Below are 11,992 nucleotides of genomic sequence, written 5' to 3'. Positions count from 1 at the left end.
AGGATTCTGAAAGATGTGGAAAATCGTCATCCAGTTCATCACAACTAATATTGTCATGAATTTTCCAGCACAAACCTCCCCACTACAGTTCTACTGCAAATAAGTTCCAGATCTAAGTGCACAGCTCTTTAATAATCTTGTTTCCATTGTTCCAATGCTGACCTTGTTTTAAACTCCATGTGTTGATGCAAGCTCTCATTTATTACTGTCTGCTTGCTTCTTTTGCTCTGGAGACTACCTGGCTGTTACAAAGGCCACAGTAACACTGACTCTAACAAACACACCAACACATAACAATGTTTCATTTTGTTGAGCTATTACATATTTTTATCCCAGCATAGCAATGATCCATTGTTCCATTTCCTCAGCACAGGTAACAGAATGGCACTATGCACATTAGACAGATATAAACTCAGATATAAACTCAGCCTAAACTAGCGGTTGCACTGACAAATTGCAAGCAATCTGCACATCCCTTTCTCTGACTCCCTATCTATGCAGAGAGAGTACTTCCCCAGTTTACAACAGCAGCAGGATAAGAAGCCAGTACTAGCTAAATGGTGGTATCTTGAGTGTATCTATACATGTAAATAGAGCTGTAAGGACTTGAGATTACCTGTTTATTCATAAGCACACTCCATGCAGCACAGCATGGAACGACTGGATATGATGTCATAACTAAACTCCTTTCAAAATGCTTATGCACAAGCACACTGAATTAAGATTGCATAAAAAGCCCAAATTATAGCATCTCCTGATTTTCAGTTGCTTGATTTTGGCACCTTAACGTGCTTTTTTTTCAAGTAGCTGTAGGCAGACTTGAAGACAGACATACACAGGTTAAGCAACTGCCAACACAAGTGCAGAAGCACTGCTTTTTATTCTGCTTAGACCAAGCCGTTTCGTTAAATTTGCATGTCCTCTACTACTGCAAGCTCATGGTGAATAGGAGTCGCAGCAGTACTTCCACGTACCTGTGAAGTCACGTTTGGGCCATCAATGTTTCTACCCCTCAGGCACTGGGCATACTTAACATTTTGTTCCAGACCTTCTGCCACTTTCTTTGTCATGCCTCCAGCCCAAGCCCTGGATCTCCTTGCTTTTGAGAAAAGTCAAAATACAGGAAGAGTTAAAGGCCAAAACACCAGGAACAAAACATAGGACACTGCTGACAGAAGGTCAGAAAAATCAGGATGACACCAAATAACCATTAAGGGACCACCTTAAACAATCCATACTACTTATCCTTTCCCCCCAACACAGTGACCCCAAAATGCCATGAATTAATATGCTATCCACACTGCACCCCAAGTAGTAATAACGCAATAGCACATGAGCACAATATGCTCACAAAACACATATTTGCCATGGTCAGAATGTAAAAAAACTGCCAGAATCCTGGGACAGATGCGGTAAGAGAGGGAATGGAAGTGATTTCCTAAAGACTGAGTGAAATAAAATGGATCTTTGCTACTGGAGAAGCAGAACAATATACAGCTGCTGCCCATAACCACTCTTGTTTCCTAGGATCTTTGCTGGACACACATAGAGCATCAAGGACCTTAGTGACAACCATGATGTAGTATCTAACAAGCCCACAAGCAATGCCAACAAGAACTGAGAAGAAAACACACAAACCTGTTCAAAGGCTCAGGAAAACATGTAAGAGAGAATGCTTAAGATGGTACAGGGACTTTTATAAATGAGAAACACAAGGAGGAAGGATGGAGGGCTTCATTGTGTTGAAATGAGTTATCAAAAAGGTTTATTATACCCAGAGATCTGGTTTTCCACTGCAGAAGTAGAGTCTTCCAGTAACTTAGTACCCAGGTACTATTCTATTTTCTAAGATGCCAGATGGTTACCCTGAGGACAGGCTAAAGCACTGAGAGATGATGAATAAGCTTCTACTGCATCAAAAACAAAATTAGTTTTAAAAATTAAATTATTCACATTATTTCATTTGAACCAAACTTCACCCTCCCTCCTTGAACCCTTGAACTAACTGCATTGTTTGAAGGACATTTTAAAAGTGTTTGTGCTATCCCTACAAGCCATGTTGAAAGTCCCCTTTGGAGCCCCTGTGCTAAAGTATGTTAATAGCACCACACCCACCAGCTCCTCAAAGTGCAAGGGAGAGCACATTTCCAATTATGCCCTTTGCCCAGAGGTGCACAGGACTTTCCTGATAACATGCCCCAGACAAACGTTGCTGGAGCAGGGAATTATGAGCTGACACTCACTTATCTTTTTGTCAGTTTTGGGTATGCTTGTATAATCAATAACCAATGACGTACAAGTTCAAAGCTCCCTTCAAGCCACTGTATAAAGGTGCAAGAAGATTCTTCCCAACTCATTATACCATAACACAGCAGTATACACACACACACACACGTATTTGTAGCAGAAAAAAACAAGAAACCACCAATTTGTAAGCGAGAACTGACATTTAATAAGCATCTATAGTAATGTACTTATTCTTCCTGTGGCAGTTGTATTTATTGAAATTATTTTCCAATGATAAACAGGTGTGAACAAAAATCTAATTGTTTTATTTATTTACAAATTGTTAAATTTTCTTTCCAACCTGTTTGATAAATGGCACATTAGAATTGTAAATAGGTTTGACAAATCAGCCATCTTCAATAAAGGCAACTAAAAATTGCAAAGGCTTGACATTGCTCTATACAGAGGTCCTGGTTATTTGAACAGGGGCATGACCGTTTCTAATTTCTACCAAATACTTTTTAATTCATGAGGCTGAATTTATTTGTAGGCTATAAATGGGGAATCTTCCTAACAAATATTATCCCTGATGAAGACGTTAACAAGGAACACCAACTTCTTGACAAAAGTAAACAGAACAAAACCAGAACAAAAGCCTTGTTAGAAAGGCATAGATGGAGCACCAGGAACTACTGCTTACAGGGCCAAAGACCATTAATTTGTTATAGAATCATAGAGTGGTTTGTGTTGGAAGGGACCTTTAAAGATCACCTAGTCCAACTCCATTCCATGGGCAGAGACACCTTTCACTACATCAGGTTGCTCAAAGCCCCATCGAACTTGGCCTTGAACACTTCCAGTGATGGGGCATCCACAACTTCTCTGGGCAATCTGTTTCAGTGCCTCACCACCCTCACAGTAAAGAATTTCTTCCTTACATCTTATCTAATCTACTCTCTTTTAATTTAAAAAATGTTATCCCTTGTCCTGGTAAAAAGTCTCTGTCCATCTTTCTCATAAGCCCCCTGTAAGTACCAAAAGACCATAACAAGATGTCCTTTATAAGGCAGGCTGATGGAGTTCTCTGCTATTAAAGTTACCTGACACTCCCTCTTATAAGCTCCATTTTTATCTGGTGGTTTATAAGATTTTGAAAGGAGAGGATCTTCACATGAGTTACATGTTTCTGACATCCCTATGAAAACCTAGACAAAATATAAACCTCTGTTAATATGGTTTCCTTACACTCAACAGAGGCTAAGTCCAGAGCTGCATTTCCAGAAGATGCACCTGCAATGATACTTACTTCTACACACTGCCACACGAATGCTCCAGTTGCAGCTCTGACCTGTCAAGGGACAGCTTAGAGCAGATTTTTAGTGACAACAATGAATCCTTTTCTCTTGTATTCTCAGTCCCTTCCACTGCTGCTGGATCCAATCAAAAGAGGGAACGAGCTGTTTGCTTTGAATGTAAAGGGGACAAAAAAGAGAGCCTGGATGGAATAAATCAAGAAAAACACATAGCAAAAACTAGGACTGGGTGCTGGGAGGATCAGCTGTAGCAGAACCGGATGAGAGAAGGACTCACCACTCCTTACTACTAGAGAGCAGAGAGGGAAAACACTGCAGAGAACAGTAGCCAGCACATATGTACATGCCTGTTTGAAAGGGAGATTAGATAAAAAGCCAGATGAGAAGACTACAACTCACTGGACAAGGTGATTAGGAGCAGGAGATTAAGTACCCATGAAGCAGTTTGTAATGGTAAAGCAAACAGAACAACACTGCAAGTGAGACCGAAAGAGACAGGGAGTGTGTCTGTAGGGATGGGCTATGACTTTCCCCCGTGCTTAACAAGGAGGCCGAGACAGAGATGAGAAACCTGTAAACACAGTCTTAGCTGGGTGGATGACAAACAGGAACCATGCTTTGAGTATGGAGTAACTTATAACAAAGACTCAAAAAATAAAGGCTTTTGATGTTGACTCAGACACCCAAAACTTCCAAGTGCGTCTACCTACATCTCTGTACTCCATTTTTGATTCATGAAAATGGGAACAATGCAATCCTCCTCAGCACACAGCCCTCTTTCATGACCATCTCAGAAAACACAAAAAAATTAAATTTTATCATCAGAACAACATAAAACAGAGTACATTCATAACATATTCATTCAAAACAGGAAAAAAAAAAACAAAACCCAATAGTTTTATCACCTACTGAACACAGAGCATTTTGCAGACCGACTGAGGCAGAAGCAGCATTAATCCAGGTAACTGGGTAAGTGGTCTAGAAGTGTGAACCAGAGTTGAACACGTTGTTTTAATTTTGGAATTTTCTAAGTTGTGCGCTTGATTGCATTCTGCTTAATTTTCTTCCTGAAATCCCTGTTTGCAAAACCAAAAGGAAGTTGGTATACTCTGAGTTTACGGGAGGCTGAGAAGTGAAAAGACCCCTTTCTTAGCCAGGGTCGTGCCAGCACAGTACCAAAAGTGGATCTGGGTTAAGCAGGAACTATGCATTTTCCTGCCATACAACAACATATTGAAGAAGAGTAAGGAACGTGGCACACATAAAGCAGCGTTACAGAGTCAGCAGGAGTAACGCTGTCCCACAAAATGCCCCTCCAGCACTCTTCCTTGCCAGCTCGCCGCTGGCCCCAGCCTGCCTGTCCCAGAACCAGCCTCCTCCGCTCCAGCGGCAGCTCGGCGTGAACCACGACCGCCCCCAAATCTGCGGTCGCTCGAACCGCACGCCTCAGCTTCTCTCTGCTACCAGCGGGTAACAGGGCACCTGCCGCGGGCGAGAGCCACCGGCGGCTAATGGCCCGTGATAGCCGCAGAGCCAGCTTCAGAAGGTGGGAGGGCGGAGGGCCACGGCACCTGCCCAGCACCCACCACGGAGCGGACACACAGAGCCTGAGGCGAGACTCCGGACCAAACGCCCCCTCCAAGGGGGAGAGCGCGTCCCCGCCATTTTGAGGCAGGCAGTGCAGACCCTCCACCGCCGCTCTCCCCGCCATTTCAGGGGCAGCCCCACAGCCCTTTGGGGGTGGGGGATGTGGTTTGGTGCGGCTCCGCCCGCCGCCAGGCCGGTACCGGTCAGGCCGCGCCCTCCACCCCCTCTTAGCTCAGGTATCAGGTGAAACTGGTCGAGCGTGCGGGAGAAGCAGCGGTGGCCGGAGCGTGGCGGCAGGATGGCCGGGCGCCGCGGGCTGTGCCTCTTGCTGCTGCTCTGTTGTGCGCTGCTGGGTGCCGCCGCTCCCGCAGGTGAGAGGAGGAGCGCGGGCTGCCGCCGACGAGCGCTAGAGCCGCCGGCTGGGCTCGCACCCCTCGGCTGGGGTCGGGCTTCAGGCGGCGAGCGGTGCGGGAGGGCACGGCTGCACTCTCGACGGGCGAGGCGCGGGAGCGGCAGGGCTGAACCGCGCCGGAGAGCAGGCTTCTGGCCCCCGGGTGGGGTGGGGGGGAGCCTGGAGCAGACTGGGCGAGGTTCCTGCGGAGTCGAACGGGTTCGGAAAGCTCGGGCTGGTGGCTGTGGAGCCACCGGGACCCGCGGAGCCGGCCTCCCCGCCGGGTGAGGGAACGCAGCTCGAAGGGCGAGCGACTGGGCTGGGCTTCCCGCCCCGCCTCGGCTTCGGGGCGCAGGGGGCCGGCGGGGCAGGGCGCGTGACCGGCTGCGGGACCGTCGGTGCTGCGTGGGCTCTCTGCGGGAGCAGCCTGGCACGCGTGTGCTGGCTTCACCCGCATCGGTGCTGTACCTCGTCTGGTTCTTGGCTAGCCACCTGCCTAAAAGCTGTATATAGACGTAAAAAAACTTGAAGACCATGTTTTCGCTTTTTTCGCCAACTAGGAAAAGCTAGGGTTTTTTTTTTTTTTTTTTAATCCTAAGTTTTATCTTTGTTAGTTTATATTATTGCTTATCGAGCATAAGTGCTGTTTGGGGGAAAAAAAACCAACCCTGCTCATTCATATTAATATTTCACTGCTTTAAGGGTCATGTTTCACTACCTTTTATAGCAAACCCCGTTGCCATATCTGCGCATGCATTTGCACTGTGTCCTTCTGTATTTGTTCATCCTGGGCTTATTTACATAATAAAAGTATATGCGTAAAGATTGTGTAAATATTGAAACCAAGCTTATGATAGGTCCTGTTTTCTCAACAAATAGATACGAGATAGCTGCAAATTTTGTTATTCAGAGTGGAGTTTCTGAAACTAAAGTGCCTCTTAATAGTGTAATTGTCTAACCTAGGCGAGGGGAGGAATTTGGACTCATCTTGCGGGCGGGGGGGTGCTAAGGCAAGGTAGTATGCTTAAAAGTTTTAGCTGGCTACTTGATCTTCTGGAGCATGGAGGTGAAATGAGCTGCAAGTATGATCCCATCCCAACCAAGGGAGTTGCACTATGAGCCCAGGTCTGTTCTCGAACAGGCTAATGCCATTTTGGGGTTGTGGTGGATCTGGGAGGCAGATCCAAGAATCAGGGTAATCTTAACCTTAGTCCCGCATGGGTATTACTACCATGGCCTAAGCTAGTTAATTTGGATGCTCTGTGCTGCTGCCACTTTTGTGTCTGCAGGGTAGGCATAATCCTTCGTGTGGTATGCAGTGGGTTATATCTTCTGGACAAACGGCAAAGGTGCTGAAAGAGTCTTTTGTTGTGGGAGGAGAGTACGTTTTTCCCCTTGGTGCCAAGGAAGCTTTTCCCGTGGGCAGATCAGCAAGTCAGCTGCATTCTCTGTTTGTGAGTCAGGCAGGGTGAAACTCGGCTTGGAAAAGAACTCAATTGTTATGGAAAACGGCAAGCACAGAAAGAGTAAGAAAAGGATGTAGAAAATGCACATACCTAACAAAGGGTTTGTTGCTCGGTGAGGGAGTGTTAACTGCAAATTTAAACGGGACACCTATATGAGTGCCAGTTGGGCTAACAAAGCTGCCCAGTATCTGCAGTCAGAACTTTTGAGGCTAGAACTTCTTAAAATCAGCATAAAAGCAAGACTTGGTCTATAAAATCACCCGTTTAGTTTGCCTATGTCTTGAAAAATAGAATAAAAGCTTTTACTGTAATCTCTTCCACTGACACTTTAGTACTTTTTGGTGAGCATTTTTGGTGTTTTTTTTTCCAGCACAACCTATGAATGTCAATTGTAAAACATTGTTTTGTGACCAGGTATAAAGCATAAATAAGAATGAAGTGTTAGTGTTTGCTCTTCCACTTTTCTACAATAATTTAAGTCATTGGAAGGGAATACAAGTGGCATGACTGCCATTTGATAATATCAGCTACTTACTGATGGATAGGTACTTAACATAGCACTGTACACTGCACTTTATTGCAGTACTCTGAGAACTACTGTCAGCTTAGAATAAAGGATCTGCTTTCAGGCATCACTGGGATCTTTCTCAGCTAAGCTGTAAGCCTTCGAAAAGAGGCATTGCTTAGCTAATTATCGTTTACATTATCTGATATCTATGTAAGCTATGTTCTTCAAGCTGGTTTTATGGCTTCTGTTATTGACAACGCGGGTTAGGGACTTGAGATTTCTGTATTACACAAGTAAATGTCGCAGTCTTTAACAGTATTGCTGACATAATCATGTGGCTTGAAGATCTGAGAGCAGGATTTGTATAATTCTACCATGTTGTAGTTACACCACATATAGGCCAAAATGACTGTTTGGCATTTGAATTCCTAAAAGACTGTTGTTTTGTTGGTATAATTTAGACTTCAGTCTTCATGCAGCCTACTGCAAAGGTTTGCCCATGTCATTGTACTGGCAAAAAGTTTTCTAACACCTTAGTTTTCCTGTGAAGCCTGTTTGTGTCTGGAACTTGTCAAATGCTTCTTAAGTGGAGCTAGGGTAACTTAATTTAAAACTCTAAAAAACACCAATATATGCTGTGTTTCTGTGCACCTCTTTAGGACGTCACACTGTTCAGATGGGATGCTAATGCTATACAACAGACTTTTGCAGTAATAACGTGAAAGGAACAGCTATCTAAAGTGCTGCATTTGAGAATCTGTACTGGAAAACACACATACTTGTGTATTTACCTATTTCTTGTGTGAGAATTCTTTCCTTATACCTTAAAATGTAAGGGTTAAGAATTTTTATTCTGGAACTGTATCAAAACTGTTTATTGGGTAACAAAGGGGCCATCCTTCAACTGTTCATTGGCTTGTTGTACACAAACCTGCTTGCTCAAGACAACTCTCCTTTTTGCTTCAGTTGGGGGTTTTCGTGGCTAAAATAATCCACAAATACTGACAGAAACGGAGATAAGGTTAAAAATCATTCTCCCACAGACTGTCAAGTTCTGTGTCTGTACAGTTTAGCTTGGTGGATGTCTGACTTTTGGAACAGTGTGAGTCCATGTACAGTATCTGCTTGTGCGGTTTAACCTGTTAGCACAAGAAGACTGTGTTGGGTCTGGACTGAGCTGCCTGAAGGCTGTCATGCAAGACAGGAAACAGAAATGGTTGGCTTGCCCGTATGGTTTGTAAGTTCCTGTGGCCTTTGAAGAGGCAGAGCAAAACTTGTGATAGCTGTCTTGTGTATGAGGCAACTAGACCTGTCAGCTCTACCACCTAGCACTTTGGGTAGAAACTGCAGAGACTGACAGTCTCTCGCCCATGAATTGGAAGGAGATCCCAGATGACTAGCCCTGTTGCATGTTCATGCACAAAGTTAGTCTGTTCAGTTTTCCATTTGGATACAATATAACATGTGTCTTCCTTTTGCTAGAGACCACTTGTGCATAGCTTTTGGCACTACATTCTGAGTTTCAGTTCTAGCTCATCCGAGGGGAATATGCGCTTTCTTATTGCATCCCTGATTTTCAGACCATCTAAACTGAGGAAACTTCTACTGCACTTACATTAGCCTGCTGCAAAGTTTTATGACTCTCAGCACTTGGATAATCTGTCACTACTATGTGAAAGGATAATGGTGCCCTGGGGTACTTGAAGCAGTTTCTATTGTAACTGGATGGAGGGAACTCCTGGGAGACATTTTAATGAGGTATTATTAATATCAGTGGTGATGGGGAAAAGCGTTTTGGTTGCTCATACAATCCTTCAATAGGGATATAGGTTGCCTTTTGGATAATAAACTTAAAACAAAGAGGATAAAAGATGTCAAGTGTTTGAAAACCAACCAGTCTTAATTTTTCTGCTGATGAGGCCCTCTTTAATTCTTGAGAGTAAATCATAGAATCATTGCAGTTGGAAAAGGCATCTATGATCATTAAGTCCAACCGTCAAAAAATCATGATGTCTGGTTTATTTTTTAAAAGAACAAAAAGTCTGTATTTCAATAATGGTAACTTTTTTTTTTTCTTTTAGAGAGTAGTGGAGCCAGCAGTTCAAAAGGAAGAAGTTTTGCTGGCCGAAAAGTTCCAAATACAAATAATGCCTCTGAAGAGTTATACGAAGTGGATGAATTTGCCGCAAAAGCCCTCACAGGAAAGCTGACTACAGTTTTTTTTCCCATTGTCTATATTATTGTCTTTATCATTGGTTTGCCAAGCAATGCCATGGCCCTCTGGGTCTTTTTTTTCCGAACAAAGAAGAAGCATCCAGCTGTGATTTATATGGTTAACTTGGCATTAGCAGACCTTCTTTTTGTTGTTTGGTTCCCACTGAAGATTGCATACCATGTAAATGGCAATAATTGGCTATATGGTGAAGGTCTCTGCAAAGTACTTGTTGGATTTTTCTATGGAAATATGTACTGTTCCATTCTCTTTATGACATGTCTCAGTGTGCAACGGTACTGGGTTGTAGTGAACCCCATAGTGCATTCACGAAAGAAATCTGAAATTGCCTTGGGCATCTCCCTTGCTATCTGGATACTGATTTTGTTGGGCACCATTCCCTTGTATCTTGTTAATCAGACAGCATATATTTCGAATCTTAACATCACTACCTGCCATGATGTGTTGCCTGACAATGTTTTAGCTCACAGTATGTTCAGTTATTTCCTCTCACTTGCAATTGGACTTTTCTTAATCCCAGCTCTCCTTACTGCTGTTGCTTACATACTAATGATTAAGACTCTAAATGCTTCCATCTCAGATGTAAGCACTGGCAAGAAACGAAAAAGAGCCATCAAACTCGTTATTGCTGTCCTGTCCATGTATCTCATCTGTTTTACACCTAGCAATGTGCTGCTTGTTGTGCACTACTTGCTCCTCAAAACCTACAGTCAGAGCTATCTGTACATGTCGTACATAACTGCCCTGTGTCTTTCTGCTTTGAACAGTTGTATTGATCCATTTGTCTATTACTATATTTCAAAAGACTTCAGAGACAACCTTAAAAATGCTCTTCTTTGCCGAAGCGTGCGAACTACACGGAGGATGCAAGTGTCTCTCTCATCAGGCAGATACCCAAAGAAATCAAATTCTTATTCTTCAAACTCAAATGGGACCACAAAATCCACCTACTGATTTTGATCCTGGAAAAGTGAACTTTCATTACTACTGCTGAAAGGATGGAAGTGACAAGAGAGTTATTTCGTACAAGAGAGTCTGAAGAAACATCTCTGCTTTTTAATTACATTGAAGCCTGGATTTCAGAACTGGCAGCGGCTTACCCTGTGTAGAAATAGTGAGCAGATAAGTCTTCCCACTAGACTAGAAAAAAAATTGACAAAATTGACATTTCAGATGCTCTGCAAAAATGCTGCTGACCTGGAAGTGAGTTGTGGTTGAAGACATTTTTGTTCAATATCGAAGTTGTTAAAAAGCAAGATGTCACTGGAATGTTATGTAGTGTTGCTAGCATATTTAATTAACAGAGAAATGTGTTTTATTTGGCTTTAACTGTAATGTATTAAACAGCTGTACAGATTGTGTATGTAGGACCTCACTCTGTGTACCTGCTTACCCTGAACATTATTTGAAACTATAGACAGAAGGAGAGGAGAATCCATTTCACCATCTTGGTGTACACTGCTTATTATCGTTCGTATAATGTAATTTTATATTGTTTTCCAAGTTATTATGCTGTAAATACTAACACAGCAGAAGCTGGTAAGGTTACCCTATTAAGTGGACAAGCTGAACTTGTTATCAGGCAGCACTGAGATAAGATATTAGTTGAGATTGATACACTGTTACTTAACGCTTGCAAAAACATGATCTTAAATGGGGATATTTAACAAGGTTTTGATGAATAGCTATTTGATTTTTATATAATGTGCCTTGTATTTTTTAAGATATCTAAATAAGATTTTTTTATATATATAACACATATGAGTTGGGTGCTTTCTTTTATGTTTTTACATGCTCTTCAAAATGCTGAGTAGTTCAACTTTCCTGGCTTCAGGTAACAAAAATACTATTCCTAACAGTGAATTGGAAGTCTGACAATTGTAGCTGTAATGTCTAAATAGGTTAAGTAGAATTTACCTAATGATGCATTTCACTAGAGCAAAATTGTTCCCTTACCTTATTAGCAGATAACGAAAACCAAATGATACAGAACTGTGGGGGAATGAGATATAAAGAAACAAATTAACAAGATAGCAAACCTTACCCAAGTGGATTTCTGAAATATCTTAAGTCGTCTTTCCTCACCCAGAGGATTTGTGACCATTCAGGAATATGGAACCACATTTACTTTTAATCTGAAAAGCTGATGGGTATATGTTTGGTGGTAGGATTTAATACTTTTTTTCCAAATCTTGCAGTCCTGGTGTGTTTCACCAACTTGTACATTGAACTCGCATCCGAGTGACCTATCTGAGACTTAGGCATAGC

The 11,992-nt window shown here is 42.7% G+C and overlaps 1 protein-coding gene across 1 annotated transcript; it reads left to right on the top strand.

Annotated features, from left to right (window-relative positions):
* The first annotated feature begins 5,250 nt into the window (after positions 1-5,250).
* F2RL1 (F2R like trypsin receptor 1) lies at positions 5,251-11,767 on the top strand. Its single transcript, XM_086770649.1, has 2 exons — positions 5,251-5,500; positions 9,567-11,767. Exons 1-2 carry the CDS (start codon positions 5,425-5,427, stop codon positions 10,676-10,678), a joined length of 1,188 nt encoding a protein of 395 aa, XP_086626775.1. The 5' UTR covers positions 5,251-5,424; the 3' UTR covers positions 10,679-11,767.
* The last annotated feature ends 225 nt before the right edge of the window (positions 11,768-11,992 follow it).

Source organism: Chlamydotis macqueenii, chromosome Z, assembly GCF_036417535.1.
Source record: "Chlamydotis macqueenii isolate bChlMac1 chromosome Z, bChlMac1.mat, whole genome shotgun sequence".
In the NCBI taxonomy this organism is placed as follows: domain Eukaryota; kingdom Metazoa; phylum Chordata; class Aves; order Otidiformes; family Otididae; genus Chlamydotis; species Chlamydotis macqueenii.
The sequence above is the reverse complement of the archived record's forward strand: the minus strand, read 5'-3'. Positions and strand labels throughout refer to the sequence as shown.